The sequence below is a fragment of the Macaca fascicularis genome, chromosome 2, assembly GCF_037993035.2.
Source record: "Macaca fascicularis isolate 582-1 chromosome 2, T2T-MFA8v1.1".
Classification (NCBI taxonomy): Eukaryota; Metazoa; Chordata; class Mammalia; order Primates; family Cercopithecidae; genus Macaca; species Macaca fascicularis.
Window position 1 is genome coordinate 33,610,504 of NC_088376.1, and position 24,023 is coordinate 33,634,526.

At 38.3% G+C, this 24,023-nt stretch overlaps 1 protein-coding gene across 6 annotated transcripts in view; it reads left to right on the top strand.

Moving 5' to 3' along the window:
* Positions 1-24,023, top strand: part of COL6A6 (collagen type VI alpha 6 chain) — a 154,380-nt gene that overhangs the window by 95,208 nt on the left and 35,149 nt on the right. For 5 of the 6 annotated variants that reach the window (XM_015445075.4, XM_005545737.5, XM_045385155.3 and 2 more), the window contains 6 exons: positions 9,306-9,368; positions 13,649-13,711; positions 14,477-14,527; positions 16,516-16,551; positions 17,604-17,666; positions 23,203-23,265. In XM_015445075.4, the coding sequence (XP_015300561.3) occupies positions 9,306-9,368; positions 13,649-13,711; positions 14,477-14,527; positions 16,516-16,551; positions 17,604-17,666; positions 23,203-23,265 (339 nt within the window). Of the gene's footprint in view, positions 1-9,305; positions 9,369-13,648; positions 13,712-14,476; positions 14,528-16,066; positions 16,135-16,515; positions 16,552-17,603; positions 17,667-23,202; positions 23,266-24,023 lie in introns of those variants that run through there. The other variant, XM_074031020.1, reaches the window with a different exon arrangement.

Here is a 24,023-nt window from a genome sequence, read left to right on the forward strand (position 1 = left end):
TGTTTGTTGTGCTTCTCTCCCTGGGTTTCATGGGAGGACTGCAGGGCTCCTCTGACCTGTAGTGCAACACAGAAAGCGTTGACAGCCTGGGGGTGGGGGATGCCACTGGATTAAAAAATGGGAATGAGGCCGCTCTGGTGAGGTCTGTGTCCATGAGGGTGAGAGGTGCGTTACAGGCATGGAGACATCAGAAAGAGGAGGGTTGTATGGAGTGGGATTGAGCATATTTTCATATGCCTTCTGGCCATGTGTATGTCTTCTTTTGAAAATTGTTCATATCCTTTGCACACTTTTTAATGTGGTTGTTTGTTTTTGGCTTGTAAATTTGCTTAAGTTCCTTAAGATTCTAGATATCAGACATTTGTTGGATATGTAGTTTGCAAATGTTTTCTCCCATTCTATATGTTGTCTGTTTACTCTGTTCATAATTTCTTTTGCTGTGCAGAAGCTCTTTAGCTTAATTGGGTCTGTCAATTTTTGTTTGTGTTGCAATCGCTTTTGTCATCTTTCTCATGAAATCCTTGCCAAGTCCTATGTCCAGAATGGTGTTTCCTAGGTTATCCTCCAGGGATTTTATGCTTCTAGATTTTACATTTAAGTCTTTAATCCATCTTGAGTTGATTTTTGTATATGGTATAAGGAAGGGGCCTGGTTTCAATCTTCTGCATATGGCTAGCCAGTTCTCCCAGTACCATTTATTGAATAGGGAGTCTTTTCCTCATTGCTTGTTTTTGTTGGTTTTGTCAAAGATCAGATGGTTGTAGGTGTGTGGCTCTATTTCTGGGCTTTTTATTCTGTTCCATTGGTCTAGAGTCTGTTTTTATGCTAGTACTATGCTGTTTTGGTTACTGTAGCCTTATAATATAGTTTGAAGTCACATAAGGTGATGCTTCAAGCTTTGTTCTTTTTGCTTAGGATCGTCTTGGCTATTCACATTCTTCTTTGGTTCTATATAATTTTAAAATAGTTTTTTTCTATTTCTATGAAGAATGTCATTGGTAGTTTCATGGGAATAGCATTCAGTCTGTAAACTGCTTTGGGCAGCATGGTCATTTTAACAGCATTGATTCTTCCTGTCCATGAGCACGGAATGTTTTCCCATTTATGTCATCTCTGTTTTCTTTGAGCAGTGTTTTGTAATGCTCATTTTAGAGATCTTTCACCTTCCTAGTTAGCTATATTCCTTGGTATTTTTATTTGTACATTTTTGTGGCAATTGTGAATGGGATTGCATTCCTGATTTGGCTCTTGGCTTGTATGTTGTTGGTGTATAGGAATGCTACTGATTTTTGTATTTCAATTTTGTATCCTGGAACTTTGCTAAAGTTGTTTATCAGATCAAGTAGCTTTTGGGTAGAGACTATTGGGTTTTTTAGATATAAAATCTTGTCATTTGCAAACAAGGATAGTTTGACTTCCTCTCTTCATATTTGGATGCCTTATATTTCCTTCTCTTGACTGGTTGCTCTGGTCAGGACTTCCAGTACTATGTTGAATGGGAATGGTGCTAGAAGGCATCCCTATATTGTTCTGGTTTTCAAGGGGAAGGCTTCCAGCTTTTGCCCTTTCAGTATGATGTTAGCTGTGGGTCATAGATGGCTGTTACTATTTTGATGTACATTCCCTCAATCCCTGGTTTGTTGAGGGTTTTTAACACGAAGGGATATTGAATTGTATCAAAAGCCTTTTCTCCATTTATTGAGATAATCAGGTAGTTTTTGTTTTTAGTTCTATTTACATGATGAATCACATTTATTGATTTGTATATGTTGAACCAACCTTGCATCCCAGAGATAAGGCCTACTTGATTATGGTGAATTAGCTTTTTGATGTGCTACTGGATTCGCTTTGCTAGTATTTTGTTGATGATTTTTACATTTATGTTCAGCAAGAATATCAGCCTGAAGTTTTCTTTTTTCGTTGTGTCTCTGCCAGGTTTTGGTATCAGGATGATGCTGGCCTCATAGAATGAGTTAGGGAGAAGTCCCTCCACCTCAATTTTTAGGAATAGTTTTAGTAGGAATGGTATCAGTTCTTCTTTATACATCTGATAGAATTTGGCTTTAAATTTATCTGGTCCTGGATGTTTTTTCATTGGTAGGCTTTTTATTATTGAGTCAGTGTTGGAGCTTGTTATTGGTCTTTTCAGGAATTTAGTTTCTTTGTGGTTCATTCTTGGGAGGTTGTTTGTGTCCAGGAATTTATCTATTTCTTCTGGATCTTTTAGTTTTTGTACATAGAAGTGTTCATAATAATCTCTGAGGGCCTTTTTTTTTTTTTTTTTTTTTTTTGTATTTCTGTGGGGTCAGTGGTAATGCCTCCTTTTTCATTTCTCATTGTGTTTATTTGGATCTTCTCTCCTTTTTTTTGGTATTAGTCTAGCTAACTAGTCTATCTTATTTTGGCAAAGAACAAATTCCTTGATTTGTTGTTCTTCTGTATGGTTTTCTATATCTCAATTTCCTTCAGTTCAGCTCTGATTTTGGTTATTTCTTGTCTTCTGCTAGCTTTGGGGTTAGTTCTCTAGTTCCTCTGGTTGTGAAGACAGGTTGTGTTAATTTGAGATCTAATTTTTTGATTGGACATTTATTGCTATAAACTTCCCTCTTAACACTGTCTTATCTGCGTCCCAGAGATCCTGGTATGTTGTATCTTTGTTCTTACTAGTTTCAAAGAATTTCTTGGTGTCTGCCTTAATTTCATTATTTACCCAAAAATTTTCAGGAGCAGGTTGTTTAATTTCCATGTAATTGTATGATTTTGGGTGATTTTCTTAGCATTGATTTTTATTTTTATTTCAGTGTGGTCCAAGAGTGTGGTTGATATGATTTTTTTTTAAATTTACTGAAGATTGTTTTATGTGTGATTGTGTGGTCAATTTTATGATATATACCATGTGGCGATGAGAAGAATGAATATTCTGTTGTTTGGGGGTGGAGAGTTCTGTATATGTCTGTTAAATCAAGTGTTGAGTTCAGGTTCTAAATTTCTGTCTTAATTTTCTGCCTAGATGACCTGCCTAATACTGTCATGACACTGTTTTTAAGCATGTTAATTATTACTTGTGAAGTTGCTTCTTCAAAAAGCATAAAAACTTTAAAATGTCATGGTATAAATAACTTGATGAAAATAACTATTTCGTACTCATATCCTTGAATCAATAAAAGCTTGCTGGTACCACAAATTGAAATTTTTAAAAGATGGAAATGCCAAGAAAAACATATATCATGTGATTATCTCATCTGTTTATATAAAATATGGAGATGTGAGTGGGTTGAAATCCAAAAGTCTTGCTATTTCTTTTGTTCTAGAATCCAAATTGCATCCACATGGCTGTGCAGAGCACGTCTGTGAATGAGTACCCTTTAATCTTGCTTTGGCAAGATTGGTCAAGGCCATAAATCATTCAGCCTCTTGGCATTGTCAGTTAGTCAGAATGTACCACTTCTCTCTAGTCTATGTCTTCCAGTTTTCTGGCTGGCAAACATGGTTTTTCTTTCTGTGCTTGGCTTTCTTGAAATACCATTGTCAATACAGTGAAAATGCTATTTCAAATATGTTTACAATTTTTTATGTTCAGGACGTGGATGAATGGGGTCACAACGTTGTTGAGTCCAAAAGAAAGCCACAGAGACTAACACAATCAGATATACAAGAGAGTATTATTCTTTACTGGTTCTATAAATCCCCTGCCATAAGTTTCATATTGTTTTATAGCACACAAGGACCAGCCACTGGAGTAGAATAACATGAGTGCTTTCTAATTTCAGGATTTGAAGTTTATCTTAGGATATACATTTGGGGAAAGATGTGATTTCTGTTGACAATATTCTGAAGACTTATTAACTGGCATTCTGTATAAATCACATGTGGGCTAATCCAGCCAAGTATGTGACTATGACACAAAAGAATACAGTCCATGGCCCAATGAAAAGGAAGAAAGAACTTTGAAAGGAATAGTGTATTCTTCTGTACCTTCCTTCATTCCCCTTTTGGTTTACCTTAACGTCCTATTCTAATTTAATCAATATCTGAAAAAAAAAATAAATAGAAAAAAGAATGGAAAATCAGACACAAAAGTACAAATTTCAATTGAAGCTGTAATTATTTTTTGAATACTTATGCTTTCTTGGTGAATGAATCACTAGTGGCTTGTACAATATCAAGAAAGTTTGGGATGTTCAATGCAATTGGGAGTCCAGAGTAGAATTTCTCTTTTTGTCTTTACAAAGCATAGCATAGTGGTAAATGGTACACAGTCTGGAGCCAGACTGCCTAGGATTGATTCCTAACTTTGTACCTTACTAGCTCTGTGACCTTGGGAAATTTATGTAACCACTTTGTACTTCAGTTTTTTGCTGTAATAATAAGGATGGTAATAGTAGCTACCTCATTGGATTGTTGTGAAAATTAAAGCATTTAATATATGTAGGTGCTTAGAAAATTGCCTGCAGTCATAAGCTGTATGTGTTTGTTATTACTACTATATTGTATCAATATACCCAATTTAATGGGGGTATTTTAGGGCTCAAAGAATGCAGGTCACCATTCCAGGAAAGGCCATGATAGTAATATAACAATATGTAACCTGTAGTAGTCAACAACTTTCATCATTCTGTATAAGCTAAGTTTGGTGGTCCATTAACCATTCCTTTTATTCATTTAACAAACATTTACTAAGTGCTGCTTGTGTGTTGGGCCCTATTCTAGGATACAAGAATGAATCAGGTATAGACTCCAGCCTCACGTATACCCAGTCTCATAAAGGAGGCTCATACAAACAAACAATTGCCGCGTGATGTGCTGAATGTTAAAAGAGAATTATACTCAAAGTAGAATGATGTGGTAAAGGATGGAGTTAAACGAGATGCGTGTATTCGGTTTTGCTGAATGAGCAGGTGTTTTCCGGGTAACCACGGTAAAGGCAGGCATTCAGAAGGAGGACAGAACCAAGTTGCACAGAGATATCAAGGTGAGTTTTGGGAACCACAAATGGCTTGATATGGTTGGAGTGTAGAATGCACGGAGAAGTATTAGAAGTTAAGGTTAAGGACTAGTACTGTCAAGATTGACATCTCAGATGTGTTGGGGTTTTTTCTTGCATTAGCTCACCATTTAATGGCCTCTTGATTTTTGTTTTCTCAGACTTAGCTGATATCTAACTTTTAAAGAAGCTGAGCATTTGATCTCCTTGTTTCTTTCCACCTTGATATTTGTTCATTGTGAGTTTTCATACATTTCCCCCACACAAATAAAAAGAAGTGACAAGGATTCCTTTTAAGTGTGGGAAGACCCTGTACCTCTTCTACCTGCCCTGCCTTATCTAATCCAAAGTCAGGATGTCCTTGGCAGTGCCCCAACCATTAAACCTAAACTCCCAAGTGCAGTCTCTTCTGATAAGGTGCTAAGCACAATTTTCAAAAAATCATTAACCTCTAAACACTTCTTTCCTATCCTTGCTTAACACTAAAGCAGTTGTGGTTGCCAAGGGCTCTGTAACTCAACATGAGGAAAAAAGTGGGACAATCAAGTCCCACTTTTGGAGGTTTGATGTGGCCCCAGCCTTATGCATCAAGTTTGGAGAGCCACATTTTTTAGAACTTCAATCTGGACTAATGCATGGATGGTAAGAGTTTGGGAATCCTGTCCCACACAAGGGCCTCAGAGCAGCAGGCATAGTGACTGGGACTTGAGTCTTTAGAGTCAGATACAATTAGGTTCAATTCCCATCTAATCCTCTTAACTGAGCAATTTGGATGTGAATGCCTTGAGAAACTGTTTTTGATCAGTAAATGGGGTTAATAACAGACATCTCACTGTGTTGTTGTAAGAATTAAAGACTGTATTTATTTACCACTCAGCACAGTGCCTTGCACAAAATGTGAATGCTCAATAAAAGGCAGCCATTACAACAAAGCCAAAGAAGATTTGATCTCTAGCTAATGCCCTTCCCCTTTAAATGCCCTAAACTTCTCTTAACCCTCCATAGTTATTCTTGATCTCAAGTCAAGTAAGCTCTTTCACTCTTTGATATCTTTCTGGGGGTGATAACTTTTTTGTCGTTCTTTTAGAATCCACCAGTGTGATTCCTTGTCTAACCAGCAGTATTTGAGCAGGTGATTTATCTGGGTAACCATTCACTGAGGCTTGAGCCCTATTCACCTAAGTCACAAACCTCACTTTGGTACTTTGCAAGATCCTGCATAGGAAACAGAATCAGGTTTTCTGATTCTCTAATGGCAAGGTCCTGTATGTGTCCAACCATCTACTCATCCAAGACTTTTTTTTTATTTTGAAAGTTCTTAAAACAGGATATCTCTCACTGTGCTTGTGTGTGTTTGAGGTAACTACACATGAAATAATCTCCCCAAATCATCCTCTGTCTCAGAATTCATGTCGGGAGGAAGAATGGAGAGTAGACTTCTAGACAGATCTTCCAATTTATACCTTGCTTTTCAGGACAATTAGAATCTCTCTACTTCTTTGTACAGTGCATGAAAATTTCATATGGAAAACCAGCTAATCAAACACATTAGTTCATCTCTCTTGAGAATCTTTCCTGGGTAGATAAATGGATGGGTTGATGGGTCCTAGGTAGCCTATGATGCTCCAGAGATATGAATAAACAGGATGTGCCCATTAAAGAAGTATACAGTCTAGTCTCTAAGGAATGAGAGAGAGAAATACACTAACAATTACCTACAGAGTAGAGGAATCTGGAGGACAAGCATGAGACCCAACACAGCCAGTAAGTTTGGGTACTCTTCCTGAAACAGTGATGCTAAAAGTAGGATTTTTCAGAGAAGGGAGATTGTACCTCTCCTTGGAGGGAAAAAAAATGGACCAGCTAAGGGAAAAATTTGCATGACTGTGGAGATGTAAGACAAACATTTGATGAATCACTTGCTTTGATGTGCCTGAACATAAAGCAATGGAAGTAGTCACAGAAAATGAGGCTCCAGAGGCATGCAATTCCAACATTTTGAGGGATTTTGCATATTAAGAAGACCTTAAACTTTATTTTGAAAGATATTCAGAATTTCAGACAAAGCGGTAACATGAGCCTGACATTTTAAATCTCTCTCTAAAAACGGTGGAGAATGGATTAGAGGAAGACCTGGCTACAGCTAGGAGAGCCAAGAATTTAGGCAGGATGCAAAATGGGCCTGAAGGCAAGTAATGAGAATGGAAGAGGGAGGGGTACAGAAAGTAGACAGAGTCTATTGTGGGTTGTAGCTGAGGGGTTTTGAGAAGTGAGGTAGTGGAAGGGTCTAGGATGATTCTCAGGTTTCTGGCATGGGTCTCAATGGTAGTAAAGGGTGATACTATTCCTTTATGAAAAGAAAATGAGACTGGAAGCATGATTTAGGGTAAATATGATGGTTTTGAGAATCCATTTCTATTCAATAGGATGTCCAATGGGAATTTTATTTATTTTTTTAGACAGAGTCTCACTCTATCACCCAGACTGGAGTGCAGTGACACAATTATAGCTAACTGCAGTCTTGAACTTCTGGGATCAAGTGATCCTCCTGCCTCAGCCTCCCAAGTAGTTGGCATTACAGGTGTGTGCTACCATGCCTGGCTAATTCTTGGGCTTTGTTTTGGTTTTTGGCATAGAGTCTTGCTATGTTACTCAGCCTTTTAATACATGGCTCCGGTGTTCAGTTGAGTGGTTGGGACAGGAGAGCATGTATTTAGGAGTCATTTTGAAGTGGTATGTGAATTCATAGGGGTGCCATTCAGGAAGAGGGGGTAAAGTCAGAGAGATAAGGTCAGAGGATGGAGTCCTGGGGCACACAGAATTTAAAAGGCAAATAGAATAAGGGGAGCCTTCAAAGGTTAATGAGAGGAGCCTAGAGAGGTACCAGGAAGACCATGGTAACTTGGTGTGACAGAAGTTAAGGGAAAAGTTTCAAAGAACACATGATCAAACTCAAAAAAGGTGAGAGCAAAAAAATGTCAACTGGACTGAACATGAAAGTCAAAGGAGTTAGCTCCATGGAGTGGTGGCAGTAAAAGTTAGAAGGGACTGGGTTGAGAGCTATCTATGGAGGATGACAATAATGAGAATTTTCTTTAAAGATGAAAGAAGGGGGAGAGATAGGGTGTTATGGAAAGATTATTATCTTTGTTAGTAACCAGTTTATTGTTCAACAATCCTTCCTATTAGGAAATTTTTTATGTCCAATGTATTGCTTTTAAAATTTTTTAAAAGATGAAAATATTAATGTTACTGTATTTTTGTTCTGAACGAAATAAATTTGCAAGTATCATGTTCATTACACAGAGGTTGGTTTATTTACTTTTAAATTACGACAACCATGACAAAAAAATTGTGCAAATGATTTCAGCTCACTGGGGTTGGGATTATTTACAAATATCTGTAAACAGTTTTACCAAAAGAGATTTCTCTTACCATATGTTTAGCTATCCCAAAGGAAAAATCTGATTCCAAGTGTTCATAACAGAGGAAGGCAGTTGTGTCATCTCTGAATTGGTATTTTAAAATGTTAAGTCTAAAGTTGTTCCAATGAAATATGCTTTCTAGAATGTTGGAAGGACTTACTTCCATTATATCTAATAGCTTTTCCATATAGATTGGTGTTATATTTATCATCTGTTTAAGTTTTGCTGTGTTCTTCAATAAGATCTTAAGACTTGCTTTCTTTAGGTTTTGCGTCTTTCTTGTTAAATTTATTCTAAGCATTTTACAGTTTTTTTCTTCTTTTGGTAAGTGGGAATTTGTTTACATTTATTTTTCTAACTTATCACTAGGAAAGAGAAAATTATTTCAGAATATTTATTTTATATTACCTAAACATATCTTATGAACACTGTTTTAGTAAAGTTTCTTGAGCTTTCTAATATACATATCATATGATTTTCCGGTAAAGATCATTTTGTCTTCCAAAAAATGTTTTCTACCAAAGCCAGTCCTTTCTACCAAAGGACAAGAAGGATTATAGTTCAAGGCAAATGTCATTTGGAATGGCTTCTTTAAGTGTTAAGCATTTTAACAACATCTGTTCTTAGAGCAAAACAACCTGAAATCACTTTGGAAGAGAAAACTCACAAGGAAGCACAATTCTTTAGACAACATCTGGCATGAATTACTTTATTAATTTTCTTTTATTTACTAGTCTTTATTTGATGGTGGCAATGCTTTTTTCAGAGCAAGAATCGATGCAACCATAACTCTTCTCTCATCTGTGGTTCATTTTCCTCTTATAAGACAAAGAAAGGATTTGAAGGAAAGTTGCTTTATGTTTTGCTATATTTGCAGTCCCCTTGTTTTGTTTCAGGGACCTCCAGGACCCGGAGGAGAGGCAGGGAATCAAGGCCATTTGGGAAGCCAAGGAAATAAAGTAGGTCACATTCTTTATACTCACCAAAGTTGAGGTTTTCTGCTCAAGAGAACTCTATTAGCCAGAGCCCTTTCAACACAAACGAGGACACATTTTCTGGTCCCTAAACCCTGGCTTGATTCTTAGAGAGCCAGCAACCTCTAAGGACGTGGGTGTGGACCTGGATGAGATCAGGGATTCCAGCTCAGTGTAATTTCAGAGGGGAGGGATACACCCTATTGGAGCTGAGGGATCTCAGGGAACAAGGGATATTCTGGGGCAGGCCTTCGTTTTTCTCTTCCAGTCTCTCTTAATTTCCTCCCGCCACCTCTTTTTTTTTTCTTCCTTTCTTTCCTCTATTCACACAAACTTTTGCTAAGACCAAAGGCCTTTAAGACCAAGGCACTATCCTGAGCATTCAGTTGGGCTGAAGAATCAGCTCCAGGAGAGACGTCTTTGTTTTGGTCATTGATTGCACCCTCCATGCTTAGAACAGTGCTTGGCATGTAATATGTGCTTAGTAAATATTGAATAAATGAATTCGTGGGTGGCATAATATATATGACCTGAAACCAACCCCAAAGAATATTTTCATAACAATCTAGGATGTGAAATAGAGATAAGGGGCTAAAAGGGAGGTTTAAATAGCATTATTAGAAGTATTTCTGGGATGGGAAAGGAGGCATCATAGAAAATACAGACTTTGATTAGAACTTAGATGATAAAAATTTTGGCGAGCAGAGAAGGGAATGGGGGGACTATAATGAGAAAAAAACATGTGAAGGAAGGCACAAGTTTGGAAAATCCTGAAAGAGGAGGTACCTAGGCATGAAAAATGATCCTGTCTGGCAGGACAAAAACAACAAGAAAGTCTGTGGTGAATTTATTCAGTGGCCAGCACAGTATTATCTAAAACTTGTGAATGGAGTGGATGAACACAGCCAGACTTTTGGAAGATTTTAAATAGGCAATTCAGTGTAGAAATATTATGAAGCCTAGGCCGTGCATGGTGGCTCACCCCTGTAATCCCAGCACTTTAGGAAGCTGAGCCAGGTAGATCACTTGAGGTCAGGAGTTCCAGACCAGCCTAGCCAACATGGTGAAACCCCGTCTCTACTAAAAATACAAAAATGAGCCAAGTGTGGTGGTACATGCCTGTAATCCCAGCTACTCAGGAGGCTAAGGCAGGGAGAATTGCTTGAACCCAGGAGGTGGAGGTTGTAATGAGTCAAGATCCTGCCACTGCACTCCAGCCTGGGTGACAGAGCAAGACTCCATCTCAAATAAATATTATGAAGCCTGAGAGATTGAAAGCTAGGAGAACAGTTGGTACACTCTTATAGTTTCCAAGGCAAATAGTGATTAGGTGACTTAACAGGGTGAGGACTTAACTTGTGATGATTCCTTAGAACTCTTCCAATAGGGGACTGAGGCAGAGAGGAGTGGGCTAGATGACTTGGATGCTTCGTGTATGAGGGGTAACCCTATCACAGACATAGGAAAGTCATTAGGAAGAGTGGGTTTAAGAGGAAAGAAAATCACTTGGGTGGATAGCGGAAAGGGTTTAGGTATGGTTGGATATGTAAATTTCAGAGTCATTTGGATTAAAAATAACTCTTGGTGATGCCCCTTTGTAAGAAGTCCAAGAGGAAACGACAATTATTAGGAAGGAAGGAAAATCAACAAAAAAGCACACTAGATTTTGAGTAGAGTTCAAGAAGGGAGGTGAAGAGTATCAACTGGTGAAGAAAAGTTAAAGAGGGGAGGAGTGGAGAGGCCATGATATCTGGTGGCTAAGACATTCTAAAGAACAATTTCAAAAGTGTAGCAATTGAGAGGAGAGAAAGGGAGACAGACTGCAAAGGACCAAGAAATGTGTGAGGAGAAAATGGATTAAAATCTGTAAACTACTCTTTGGAAAACCTAGGCCTTTAAGGGGAAGAGGAAGACTACTTATACTGGCAAGGTCTAGGAAAGGTTGACGTGGGATATTGGTTTGTTTTTAATGACAGGAGAGACCAGCATGTTTATGATCAGAGGAGAAAGCCAGGGAGAAAAGAGGAGATTGAAAATGTAGGAAAGAGTAGACAGAGTAGATTATTAACAGAGAAATTTGGCAAAGAGGATGAGCTTGAGGGCATAAGAAAAGGGGTTAACTTTGTACTGAAGAATTGTTCAAGGCTGATATGATGGAGTCCAGCAGTTGAGTGTTGCAGAGACAGTTAATTGGAGGATGTAACAAGATAAGTGGATGACAAGAACAATCAACTGAAAAAGGAAGGGACTGCTATGGCATGTAGTGTAGCAATATATGGCGTGTAATCAGGAAATCAAAGTTTGGAACAAAGACAATGCTGCCTTCTTGCTCCTGAAGAAGGCTCTAGGGGAAGTGGTGTCACTGGTAAAAATAAAGTTTCTCTTACCAGGGGTAGACATAGATAAAGGGACCCTAGAGTTGGATAGAGGTGACCATGGGGAAGTAGATAAACAGGAGGAGGGAAGTTGTGCCTTAGAAGATCATTTTTAATACAAAAGACTTGGGGTCCGGGGAGGGGGGTCAAGAATTTCGATGGCAAGTGCCCCAAAGAAAACCCAAATCCTCTGTACTGCCCTAGGGTGGAGTGGGCACTCTAGACTCATGATTCACTGAGATAAACCTCAAACACTTACCCCTACCTTACTCCAGTAAGTTCAGATTTCCAGGAGGCAAGTAACCCAGCAGTTAATTCTGGGCTCAACACTTGTCTCTACCAATAACCAACCATGCAGCCCTAGACAAACCATATGACTTTCCTTGTTTCCTTACTGTAAGGCAGATGTTCTAAAATTTTAGTGTGCATGTGAATCAGCTGAGAAGCTTATGTAAAAGCACATATTTTGGGTTCCACTTACCAGAGTCTAATCCAATGGGATCCAAGAATTTTCTTGACACATGAACCCTGGATGCAGCAGGTGGTCCCCACATCTCACTTTGAGAACCACTGTACTAAAAGGCATCAAGGCAGATGATCTCCTGCTTCCCTTTCATAGAATCCTATTCTTCGCCACCCCCAGAGCAGTGCTGGTGGTCATTTGTCCACTTTCCCTTATGTTGCTTTTCTGTCCCTAAAAAAGATTTAATGATTCTCCACCTTTTAAGTGTAGGTTGCACACACTTGCACACTCTATCTTCCAAAGAGTACAGTATAGAAGGGGAGGGAGATGGAGAGTAGCTTGGCATTAGGGAAACTTGACTGCGATTATCTCAACTAGAAGATCAAGGTTAACATCAACAGTGATGTCATGTTGATTGTATATACCCTTAATATGATGTGATGAGAATGGCCTTTTACCTGTGTAATCTTCCTCCCCCAAACCCATAAGCCCAGTCTAATCAGAAAAACAGCAATGGGGAACATTCTACAGAATGCCTGGCCAATACTTCTCAAAACGGTCAAGGTTATCAAAAAGGTGGAGAAACTGTCCCAGTTTAAAGGAGCCTAAGGAGACATACCATGCGGATCCTGGATTGGATCTTGGAACAGGAAAGGAATATCAGGTTAAAAAAAAAAAGAAAAGAAAAAATCTGAATAAAGTATGGGCTTTAGTTAATAATAATAAATCAGTATTGATTCAGTGGTGACAAATGTACCCTACAAATACAACTAGTGTAATGTAATGTTAAAAATAGGGGCAAATTGATGTGGATATATAGGAACTTTCTGTATTATGTTCACAACATTTCTGTAAATTTGAAACTATTCCAGAATTAAAATTGTTACCTTTTTATAAAAAGAAGTTAACCTTCCTTTGTAAACCTGTGTTGATTTCCCATGTAGCTGAACTTCCCTCAACATAATACTGAGATTGATTAATAACCCACAGTAAATGTTCTACTAGTCAGAAGTTAGCAACTATTGCCAGGATATCATGCATCCTTGGTTAACTTGATTCTCCCTTAGAATATTAAAACTAGATTAATCAATCTGCCATCTTTGCAGGAGCCAGACGATTTGCATGAATCATCCTGGAAACGATTTTGTGTTTTTTTTAAAACAGTACAGAGCTTTTCTCTTGACTTATCTTCATGGCATTGAGCTGCTAAGATGGCAACTTGCACTAAACAATAAATCATGCTTGCTGAGGCTTCACTAATCAATGGAGGACACCTCCCTGGCCAACAGCAGTTCCTCTTGTATCACTTGCACAACATACAGTTCTAGGCACAAACCCATTGTTGTGCATGATCCACACAGGTGAGCTGAATTAGTGCCATCATTTCTATTCTAATTTCCAACCTAAAAACAATCTCTGTTTAACAGGGAGAACCTGGAGATCTGGGAGAAAAAGGAGCTGTTGGCTTTCCTGGTCCTCGTGGCTTGCAGGTTTGTATTTTGTCACTAGTTTTCATCTGGTTCTTGGAATTTTTAGTTCAGCAGATATCTGGTGTGGTTCTCTGAAGAGAGTTGTAAGGATAGATCCTGATGAAGTTTTATAGTTTTCTAGAAATTAAGAGGGATATTGTCCTCATCTTAGTTCCTTGGCCAGCTTTCCCAAGGTGGAATTCTCCAGGTGCCAAACATCATGACCAGAATGCTCTTGAAGCCAAATAGTAAAATGAACAAAACTTGTCTTCAGCAATCCCATAACCCTTTCCCCAGCCTTTCCTTTTATCAGAGCCTCTTCATCAGAAATCCATTCCATCCTTCACCCATTGCTCAGGGTTTCTACAAGGGTCAGACAGTAGCCAATACCGGGGCATTTACTTCTTGTTTTTGTCTAGCAAAGCGAAAATGGTATTAAAATACAAGTGGTATCGGGGAGAGGTAATACTATCTCCTCTTATTGAAAGATTATTATGTGCCTGATTTTTTGTTCATTTAATCCTCATAACAACACCTGAGTAGGTATAATTATTATTCCCAGCTTACAGATGGGAATACCTAGGGACAGTGCATTGTTTGTATCTGTTACTAACAATTGCTGTTAGTACCGCTATCATAAAATGTTGGTGGCCAGCCCCAGAAGAAGAATCTTGTGTCCTGGTTTTCCTTTATCAAACCAAAAAGCTGGCAATCTTGTCCTGTTGAGGAATAAGCCTGTCTCTATCTGTAGTCTGGGATGTTGGTAATCACTTGCTCTGTTTACAGGGCGATGACGGCAGTCCAGGTTATGGTAGTGTCGGACGCAAAGGAGCAAAGGTAGGTCACGTCTGCGGGAAGCTGGACGTTTCCATTTATTTTTTGTTGCTGGTTTTGTTTGCCACATGTAAGAGAAAAAGGGAAGCAGGGAATAAGGCAATCTTGGACAGTTAGAACTATATTTTGATAATTTATTTGCTGATATCCCGTGAGGAATGTGGTAGAAAAGAATGTGATGGTTTAACGTGCAGGCAACAATTGAAACTTGAAAATAAATTTTCTGTTTTTTTGCGGTGATGTGTGGCCCTAGTCTGACTTGTTCCAGCCTGAACAGTGCATGTAATCTTAGCCGCTCTAGACTCAAGTTTACTCAGGGAAGCATTCCAAAATTAGTCCTCTTCTTATTATGTTTGATTTAGCCAGTAGTGAGAGGTTGTACAGGAGTTTTCTAAATGTACTGGGCCAAGCAATAACTTAAAAATAAAACTGTACATCAGAATAGTAATTTGATATTGTCACTGAATATTTAGGTGGCTGGAACTGAGAGAGAAGTTTACCAAGACCAGTGATTTCTGTATACTAACAATTACCACTAAGAAGCCAGAATGAAAAAGATCCCACCATAATTACAAAATACAGAAAACATAATACAGTTAAGGATATCATGTCTGCAAAATGTTTGAGACCTATGACAGTGAATTGCTGAGACGGAAAAAAGAATTCGATAAATGGAGAGGCATTCCAAGATCTTGTTGGAAAGTTTCAAATATTGAAGGATGAACATAATTCCAAGTGAAATCCCAATGGGAATAATGCAAGAGGCCATCTGGAAGAATAAAGAACCAAAAACTAGAACTATTTGAAAAATAAAACTAATGAATGAGGGATTTCCAGTGAAATGTTCATTAGAACAGAGAATAGTTAATATTCCATAGTATAATCCCTTAATATCTTACAGGAAGGGATATATTAAGTAGCCTGTGGCATTGGAACATTAGCCACCCTATAAAATGAATGTATATGAAGTTTATAATTATGTAAAGAAATTTTTGTGACAATTTCAAGTAAAAATCTAGAATATACTCAGAAAAAACATTTATCCCAATTGTGTTACATTGCATTTTTAAAAGTTAAAAGGAAATGACAACAAAATGTATATAATCATTCTGGGCAGTAAGATTTTGGTGATTTTTCTTCTTTCTATTTGTTTGATTTTATACATGTTTGAGGATTTATTATAATCAGGAAATGAACTTTATTTTAAATTAATTATATAGTTTTTTTTATCCAATAAGGATTATTAAATCTCTTCAGTTATAGTCTTTGAATGAAGTAAGGTAAACAGAGGACCCTAAAATGAATGATCAAGTTTAGACTCTCCATAGGTTTTCCAAATTTCCCCATGGAAATCCATTTTAACATCTTCTCAGAGACACATGGCCAAATGACCACCTATGCCATTACAAAAGAAGGAAAGCTGAGTTGTAACTTTTCAGATGTATGCTTTTAACCAGCTAGGTAGTTATGATATATTGATGAAACCTTTAAATACTTTAACTTATAGAGTTTGTTTCTCAAATACTGCTATTTCACTTCCAGATTTCAATTGTTTTGGCCCTTCCTTAATTCAGAGGTACCAAAACTACAGAGGGCAGCAGGTAAAATGAAAGTCAACGGCCGGGCGCGGTGGCTCAAGCCTGTAATCCCAGCACTTTGGGAGGCCGAGACGGGCGGATCACGAGGTCAGGAGATCGAGACCATCCTGGCTGACACGGTGAAACCCTGTCTCTACTAAAAAATACAAAAAACTAGCCGGGCGAGGTGGCGGGCGCCTGTAGTCCCAGCTACTCGGGAGGCTGAGGCAGGAGAATGGCGTGAACCCGGGAGGCGGAGCTTGCAGTGAGCTGAGATCCGGCCACTGCACTCCAGCCTGGGCGACAGAGCGAGACTCCGTCTCAAAAAAAAAAAAAAAAAAAAAAAAAGAAAGTCAATGTAAACTTCATTGAGTGATGTGTGCCTGTATTAATCTTCCCTCCTGTCCATTTCAGGGACAAGGAGGATTCCCTGGAGAAAGTGGACCTAAGGTACCGTGTGCTTCCTAGTGACTAGAGATCAGTCAGAAATACTTCTGGAGGTTATGAAATGTATCCTAGGCCAGTAGAAGAACAGCTAATGACAAATAAATTTCCTGCCTTTGTGGGGAGAAGGAGGGAAGAAGGAAATAGACCAATATTTTTTCAATTTTTAAGATTATGCATTTGTTTAGGAGTGTAAGACTTAAAAAGTATTTCTAGTTTTGTAATTAATATGAGAAGATAGAAAACTTATCCCTTTTTTCCTCAAATTTACTCCTTCCCTCTATCATATATGTTTTCTTATTTACTCAAAGAAAAGTATAATGTAAGGCCGGGGGCAGTGGCTTATGCCTGTAATCCCAGCACTTTGGGAGGCCAAGGCAGGTGGATCACTTGAGGTCAGGGGTTCAAGACCAGCCTGGCCAACATGGCAAAACCCCGTCTCTACTAAAATACAAAAATTAGCTGGGCATGGTGGTGCATGCCTGTAGTCCTAGCTACTCAGGAGCCTGAGGTGGGAGGATCACTTGAACCCAGGAGACGGAGGTTGTAGTAAGCTGAGATCTCTCCACTGCACTTCAGCTTGAGTGACAGAGCAAGACTCTGTCTCCAAAAAGCTAAAAGTATAATGTAAAGAAAATCAAAGTTACTTGATTTCACCTGTCTCAATTTTCCCAATATGTTTATAAATCATCTTTAGATAACTAGTTAGCAATGACATCTTCTACTTTGGAGATATCACTTCTTCTAGAAACCCTTACTGAACTCAGAAAATGCCAGGTCCTATGATAGAGTCAGAGGATAAAATAAAGAACAAAGTTCATTTCTCCAAAGAACCAGTGTTCTTGTTGGGCAGACAGCAAAGTGAAACAATGCTGAGGCAGTGTGCTATGTAGAGGGTTACACAAATGGAAACACACACATACTCACACCTTCAAAGAAGACTGTTAAAAATGCATATGAAAAATGTCTTCATGTTAGAATCAGTTTAAAGATGCACATATATTAAATATGTATATGTTTGATTTTAATAACTATTTTACTTTAATGAATGTATTTAGGGTGAGATTGGGGACCCTGGTGGTCCAGGAGAGACTGGGCTGAAGGGAGCTAGAGGCAAAACGGTAAGCTTCTTAGGTTCCAATTGCTGACAACCTCACTACATTGGGAAGTCCTCCTTCATGCATTTACAGTAATTTGAGTCGTCTTTTGTTACCAGTGACTTGCAAAATGCATGTTTTTCTATTAAGGCAAACTTGGGGAAGGGGGAGTGGATATTCATCTCTCAATGCCAGTGCAAAAACCATGAACTGTTTGCTTTTAGTGAGCAAGTTCACCTGTTCTAGCTGCCAGGGTACCATACTTAACACTGGTAATACGATTTTTTAAAAGAAATCCTTGTGATTCAAAACAGTTTTTGCACTGCCAAAATGTAGTTAATTTAATCCTGTCTCACTGGCAGGTTTACTGCAACCTAATGCCCACTGGCATCTTGTCTTCACTATTCAGGTTTTTAAATCTACTTTTAGTGAGATATATGCAGAAAGGTCTTCTCATTTAGCTCAAGGAGGTTATCTCTTGAGCTTTGTGAGAAAGTTTGTTTACTGTGTAACTGAGTAGGTCTGTATTCTGTAGAGGGGCTTAGATATTGCCTAGTGGTTTGAGTCACTTGGAATAAACACAAGTCTCCAGTACAATTCATCCCGTAGGCTTGCCTTGGGTTCCTGTGGATTAAGAATGGATTTCTTGCATTTGCTGACTCTCTCCTATGTATTAGACTGTATATAAGTGAGAATGTTGTTTAGTTTTTTAAAAGACAATCCTAAGATAATTGTCTCTTGATACAGCAATTATCTTTTTTCTTCAGAACAGCACTAATCAGGCAACCTGGTCTTAATTCATCATGTCAATTAGCAAGAATTTTAAAAGTCTGATAAAAACGTATACTTGAAATAGTTTTCTAGTTTTTGTCTTCATAGCTCATTTTGCTCTCATCTATTTTTGTTTCTACAAGCTGTACGATCTTTATGTATAGATATTACTTGTGTAGGCTTTAGGGGTACAAAATAAGGAAACTCTTCTTCTTCCTCCTTCTCCCCCTCCCCTTCCCCCTCCCCTTCCCTCTCCCCTTCCCCCTTCCCCTCCCCCTCCCCCTCCCCTTTCCCCTTCCCCTCCCCCTCCCCTTCCCCCTCCCCCTCCCCCTCCCCTTTCCCCTTCCCCCTCCCCTTTCCCCTTCCCTCTCCCCTTCCCCTCCCCTTCCCCCGCACTTCCCTCCCCCCTTCCTCCTCCTCCTCCCTCTACTCTTCTTCCTCCTCCTCCTCCCCCTCCTCCCCCCATGAGAACTGCTTCCCAGCTATAATGCTTGTCCTCATACATGTTTTTGGACGGCTATCCATTAACATTATGCTCTAAAAAAAAGATGAAGACAGATATAATTAGAAAAATAATTGGAAAAGACTTTCAAATTAATCCAGATGTCATCTGCATTGAAGTATCTCTGGATCATTTATTTCCCTTGGCTTATTAATGAATAAGTTTAACCTTGAACATCAGAAGCACGCTAAGAAGTTCATGGTTGGATCCCTCCCCACAAAGGCACATTAATCATTTTTAAAGACAATAAACGAATGGGAAACAAACTTTTTCTGTTGGCCTTTGAAAATATTTGAAAATTTTTTTTTGTTCTCCACGTTGGACAATTTATCACTGTTTGTAACTTGCTCTTTCCACCCACCTAGCGACTTTTTCCACATTTACATTAATGTTTTTGGATTTGAAGTTGAAGTTTAGACACTGAAAAAATTCAGGTTTTCTCTCTGAAAGAGCTGAAGTTTCTATTGGAAGATTTTGGTAAAACGTCAGCTTAAATTCTGAAGGCTTCTTCAGTTCTCTTTGAATGATGATACTCCTCGTTTAAATTCTCTAAATCTTCACCTTGGTTTTTTCCCCCTCAAAAAACATTTTTTAAATTTTGCCATGATTTTTAACCTGTTTTATTTGCGTATACATGTATGTATGTATGCATTTTGTTTTTGTTTTTACCACCTTTAAAAACATGCACATAGTTTAAAGCAGGGTTTCTCTATCTCAGCACTATTGACATTTTGGGCTGGATAAGGCTTTGTTGAGGGGCTGTCTTGTGCATTGTAGAATGTTTCTCCACATCCTTGGCACCTACCCACTAGATTCCAGCATCAACTACCCTCTGTCCTCCCCACACCCCAGGTTATGACAATCAAAAACACCTTCAGACATTGCCATATGTCCCAGGGGAAAAAAAAGGAGGCAAAATTCTCCTTTCCTAAGAACCACTGGTTTAGAGAGTCAAATAACAAAGTTTGTTATGTTAAAAAAATAAATAAATAAATCCTTCACTCCCTCACTCACTCCCATTTCCTTCTGCCCAGAAACAACAGCTTTCACTTCTGAACTGATTTGTCTCAGAATTGACAATATGTCTCTAAATGTCATACTTACATTCTTACTTTTTAGATTTATAAATTTTAAGCATTATGAACTGATTTCCTCCTGCTATAAAAGTTGCTGATGTACCTTTCTTGATTTTCCCTTTATCTAAATCCTGTCTGAAAACATTTAGATGAGGCAAGTATTCTCTCCAACTTAATCCCGACCCAGAGCCTTCCAACCTGACCCACCTGATGGAGATTCGTCTGTGGCTGGTGCCCAGCTGCCATACTGCAATCGTCCTTCACCTTTACCCGTCTCTTTGCCTCTCTTCTGCATTGGATCTCTGCTTCTCATTCTTATTCTCAGACTCCTCCTGTTGGATTTCTCCCTTGTTTCATGGAAAACTCATCCAGTAGTCTGCTAAGAAGGGGTGAATGAAAGGTGTAGTTTTGGAAACAGCCACCATCGGAAAGGGATTTGTACTACCTTAGGATGTGATTGGATATTTTGGCTGGTATACAGTTCTGGGATGGAATTAATTTCTTGAAATTTGGAAGGCAGTCATTCCTCCATTACTTCTAGCTTCTTTTGTTGCTTGGGGAAGTCCAAAGCCATTCTGATTCCTTATGTGGCCAGTGTTCTCTCTCTGGCACCTTATTGCATAATTTCTCTGTCTGCAGTGTTTTGATATTTCCTGGGTTTTGTGAGTTGATGTCCATTTTTATCCATTTTCCTGGGCATTAGGTAGGTCCTTCATAGGCACTAGGAGCCTGGAAATATGTGTCCTCCAAAGAAGTGTTGGTCAATTATTTTGATGATGTCTTGCCCTCTATATTCTCTATTCCCTATTTATAAAATATCTATTATTTGGTGTATTAGTATAGTCCTTTAATTTTCTTATTTTTTCTGTTCTATCTTCCAGCTTTTTGTCTTTTTGCTCTACTTTCCGGGAGAGTTTGTTGAGTTTCTCTTACAATGTTTCATACTTGAATTTTCAAGAGCTTGTGTTTGTTCTCTGAATGTTCCTTTTTGTAGCGTACTTTTTTTTGTTTCATGATTAAAATATCTTCTCTTACTTTTCCGAGAATATAAATATTTGTGTCTTTTTTACCCAACATAGTCTGTTTCCTGCATTTTATTTTCCTTTCTGTTTTGATCTCTATTACTCAGATGTTTCAGGAATGAGCTATTTCTTCATAGTTAAGAATTGAAGACAAAAAGACTGACTGGGGTCAGGCACGGTGGCTCACGCCTGTCATCCCTGTAATCTGGGAGGCCTAAGCAGGCAGATTGCTTCAGCCCAGCAGTTTGAGACCAGCCTGGGCAACATGGCGCAACCCCGTCTCTACAAAAAATACAAGAATTAGCCAGGCGTGGTGGCATGTGCCTGTAGCCCCAGCTACTGGGGAAGCTGAGGCGTGAGGATCACCTGAGCCCAGGAAGTCTTGGCTGTATTGAGCTGAGATTGTACTACTGCATTCGAGCCTGTGTGAGACTGAGACCCTGTCTCAAAAAGAAAAAAAAAAAAAGCGACTGATCGGAAGCTCTGAGAGCATGAGTGGGGCTTGTCAACTACCAGTTTTCCAAAGAGAGTGATCTAGCTAAAATCTTTCTTTAGCAAACCTCTGAAATCAATACTTTTTGGTCTTTCTTCTTTGTCTAGTGAAGTTCTCCTGAGAAAACTTCTTAAAATTTCCTACCTGGAGAGTAAAGGTCTGGCTGCCAGCTTTCTAGGAGCCATATAGAGAAAGAGAGACTCTCACATTTACTATACATACCCTCATTTACTCTCTTTGTTTCGGATACTGTAGGTTCTCAACTCAGCCTGGAGTCCCACCTCGGTTTTACCTCTGTTTGTTGCTAGGGTATGAAAAGGGATATTCACCCAATCCTTGAGAATAGAGAGGAGATTTGGGGATTCCTAAAATGATTTTCACCTAAACACCTTTACTTCACCTCTCTGCCTCACCTCCACTTCTGGAGGTTCCCGGTGCGGCCAAATCCTCAGCCTTCTGGGACGTCTGATATAAAACACATTGGTTCTTGGCTTTCCCTGCTGCTGGCTTAGGATTCAACTTTCTCAGGTCTATTCAGTCATTTAACACTTACACATTTGCTTTCCAGACTCATTTTTTGGCTGTCATCGCCTTTCTCCTTCTCCCCACCATTGTTTTTTGCCTTTAAAATAATCTACTTACTGTCATTTTAGTAAGATATTGGAAAGGAATGAAAGTAAATACATGTGCTCAATCTGCTGTTTTCTCCTTGGAGGTTAACCTTTATCTTCTAAATAAAAATACTTTATTTTTCACTCAAACAAGCACACTGTCAATATCATTGGAATGCCCAAAGGATATCAATCATTATTTACTGTTTTACAGGTAATGCTTTTACAAATTAAGTTGATTTTAAACTTCATTTTTTATTCCTGTAAAAGTTGTAAATCCTGTGGCATTTTGAATGAAGAAAGAAATATTCCAATTTTTAAACTAAATCCTAGCCTTATGATAAACGTATTGTTGAATGTACATGAAAATATTTCTGACATCTAGTAAGTAGATAACAACTGTCATTTTTATTGCTGTTATTCCCCATTTCTTTACAATATTTCCAACTAATTGTTGTGTTTCTGTTGTTTTAAAAGTTTTTGTATTTCAATTTTGTTTTTCTAGACATTTTGCTTTTTGTTTGTTTTTTCAGTTTAGTTACCTACCACTCCATTTAGATAAAAAGTTTTCCTTTGACCAGCAATTCTAGTCCTAGCAATCTTCCCTAAGGAAATAATCAGAGTGATGCATATAACTTTGTAACAGCATTGCCTATTACAACAACAAACAGTAAGGGACTAACTAAATCATGTACAACCATGTGATGGGATAGTATGCAGCTGTGAAAAATGATTTTGCCAAATAATATTTAGTAACTGAAAATGTCCAGAGATAAATTTAGTTTAAAAGGTAACAGAGAAAAGTATGATTCAAATGAGTTTTAAAAAAGAATATATATCTTAATACCATAAAAAAATAAGAAAAGACATCAAAACGTTAATGAGGATTATTTGGGGAAGAAGGGATTGCTGGGAATATTTTTTCCTTCTTTATGTTTTTTGGAAAACACTCAATTTTCTAAAAAGTGAAATTTTCACTTTCAAACTTTCACCTTTGAATTTTAATTTTTTTTACGTTTGAATTTACATACACACATATATACATGTATAAATATAATTTTTAAATAATTAAATTCTCCTTTGAGATATCTGCTGGGCTTCCAGGAGAGATGGGATCCCCTGGGGAACCAGGACCTCCTGGACGTAAGGTAAGTAGAAAAACTATAAACCACACCAGGTCCTTTTCCACTGAAAAAAAAGTTTGTGCATGAAATCTTCATTGTCCAAATGTGCATGCCTTCTGTCTCTGCTTCTTGGCCGCTATTTTCCCACCTTTATGGGTGAGAAAATACTGATTAAATATTTAGAGGAGAAAAAATACTGATTAAATACATCTCTTGAGAGAAAGGGGAAATTGAAGGAGGAAATCAAAAGTATTTAGACTAAAATGGTAGTTCTCAATTATATTCTGTATCTGTGCAGTCTTTCTACATGTAATAAATGATCATTGAATGAATGGAAGTGAAAGGAAATAAATAGTGACTGTGATCAGTGCTGCATTCACATGGAACTTACTTGCTTCAGGAGTTCGGGTGGGATTCTGTTGCATTTTTTTCCTTGGGTGTCTCTCTTTGAAAGAAGCCAGACTCTTCCTCTTCTGAAGATGGGATTGAACGCATGAAATGAAAACCAGTTCCATTTGTTTTTTCTATCCCAAACTCTGACAGAGTTTTATATATATATATATATGTGTGTGTGTGTGTGTGTGTGTGTGTGTGTGTGTGTAGTTTTGGGAAGGTAGGTGAGATAACCTTTCCAGATGTTCAAGTTGAGCCCGATCCTTTTGTCAGCTAACCAATGATGGGAACAGATTAAGGTTCAGCTCTGGCTGCTGTTCAGTGGCTCAAAGAAAGGGGGTTGAAGACCTTGAAACTTCTGCTATGAAAGAGGGCAACTGCACCCGTGT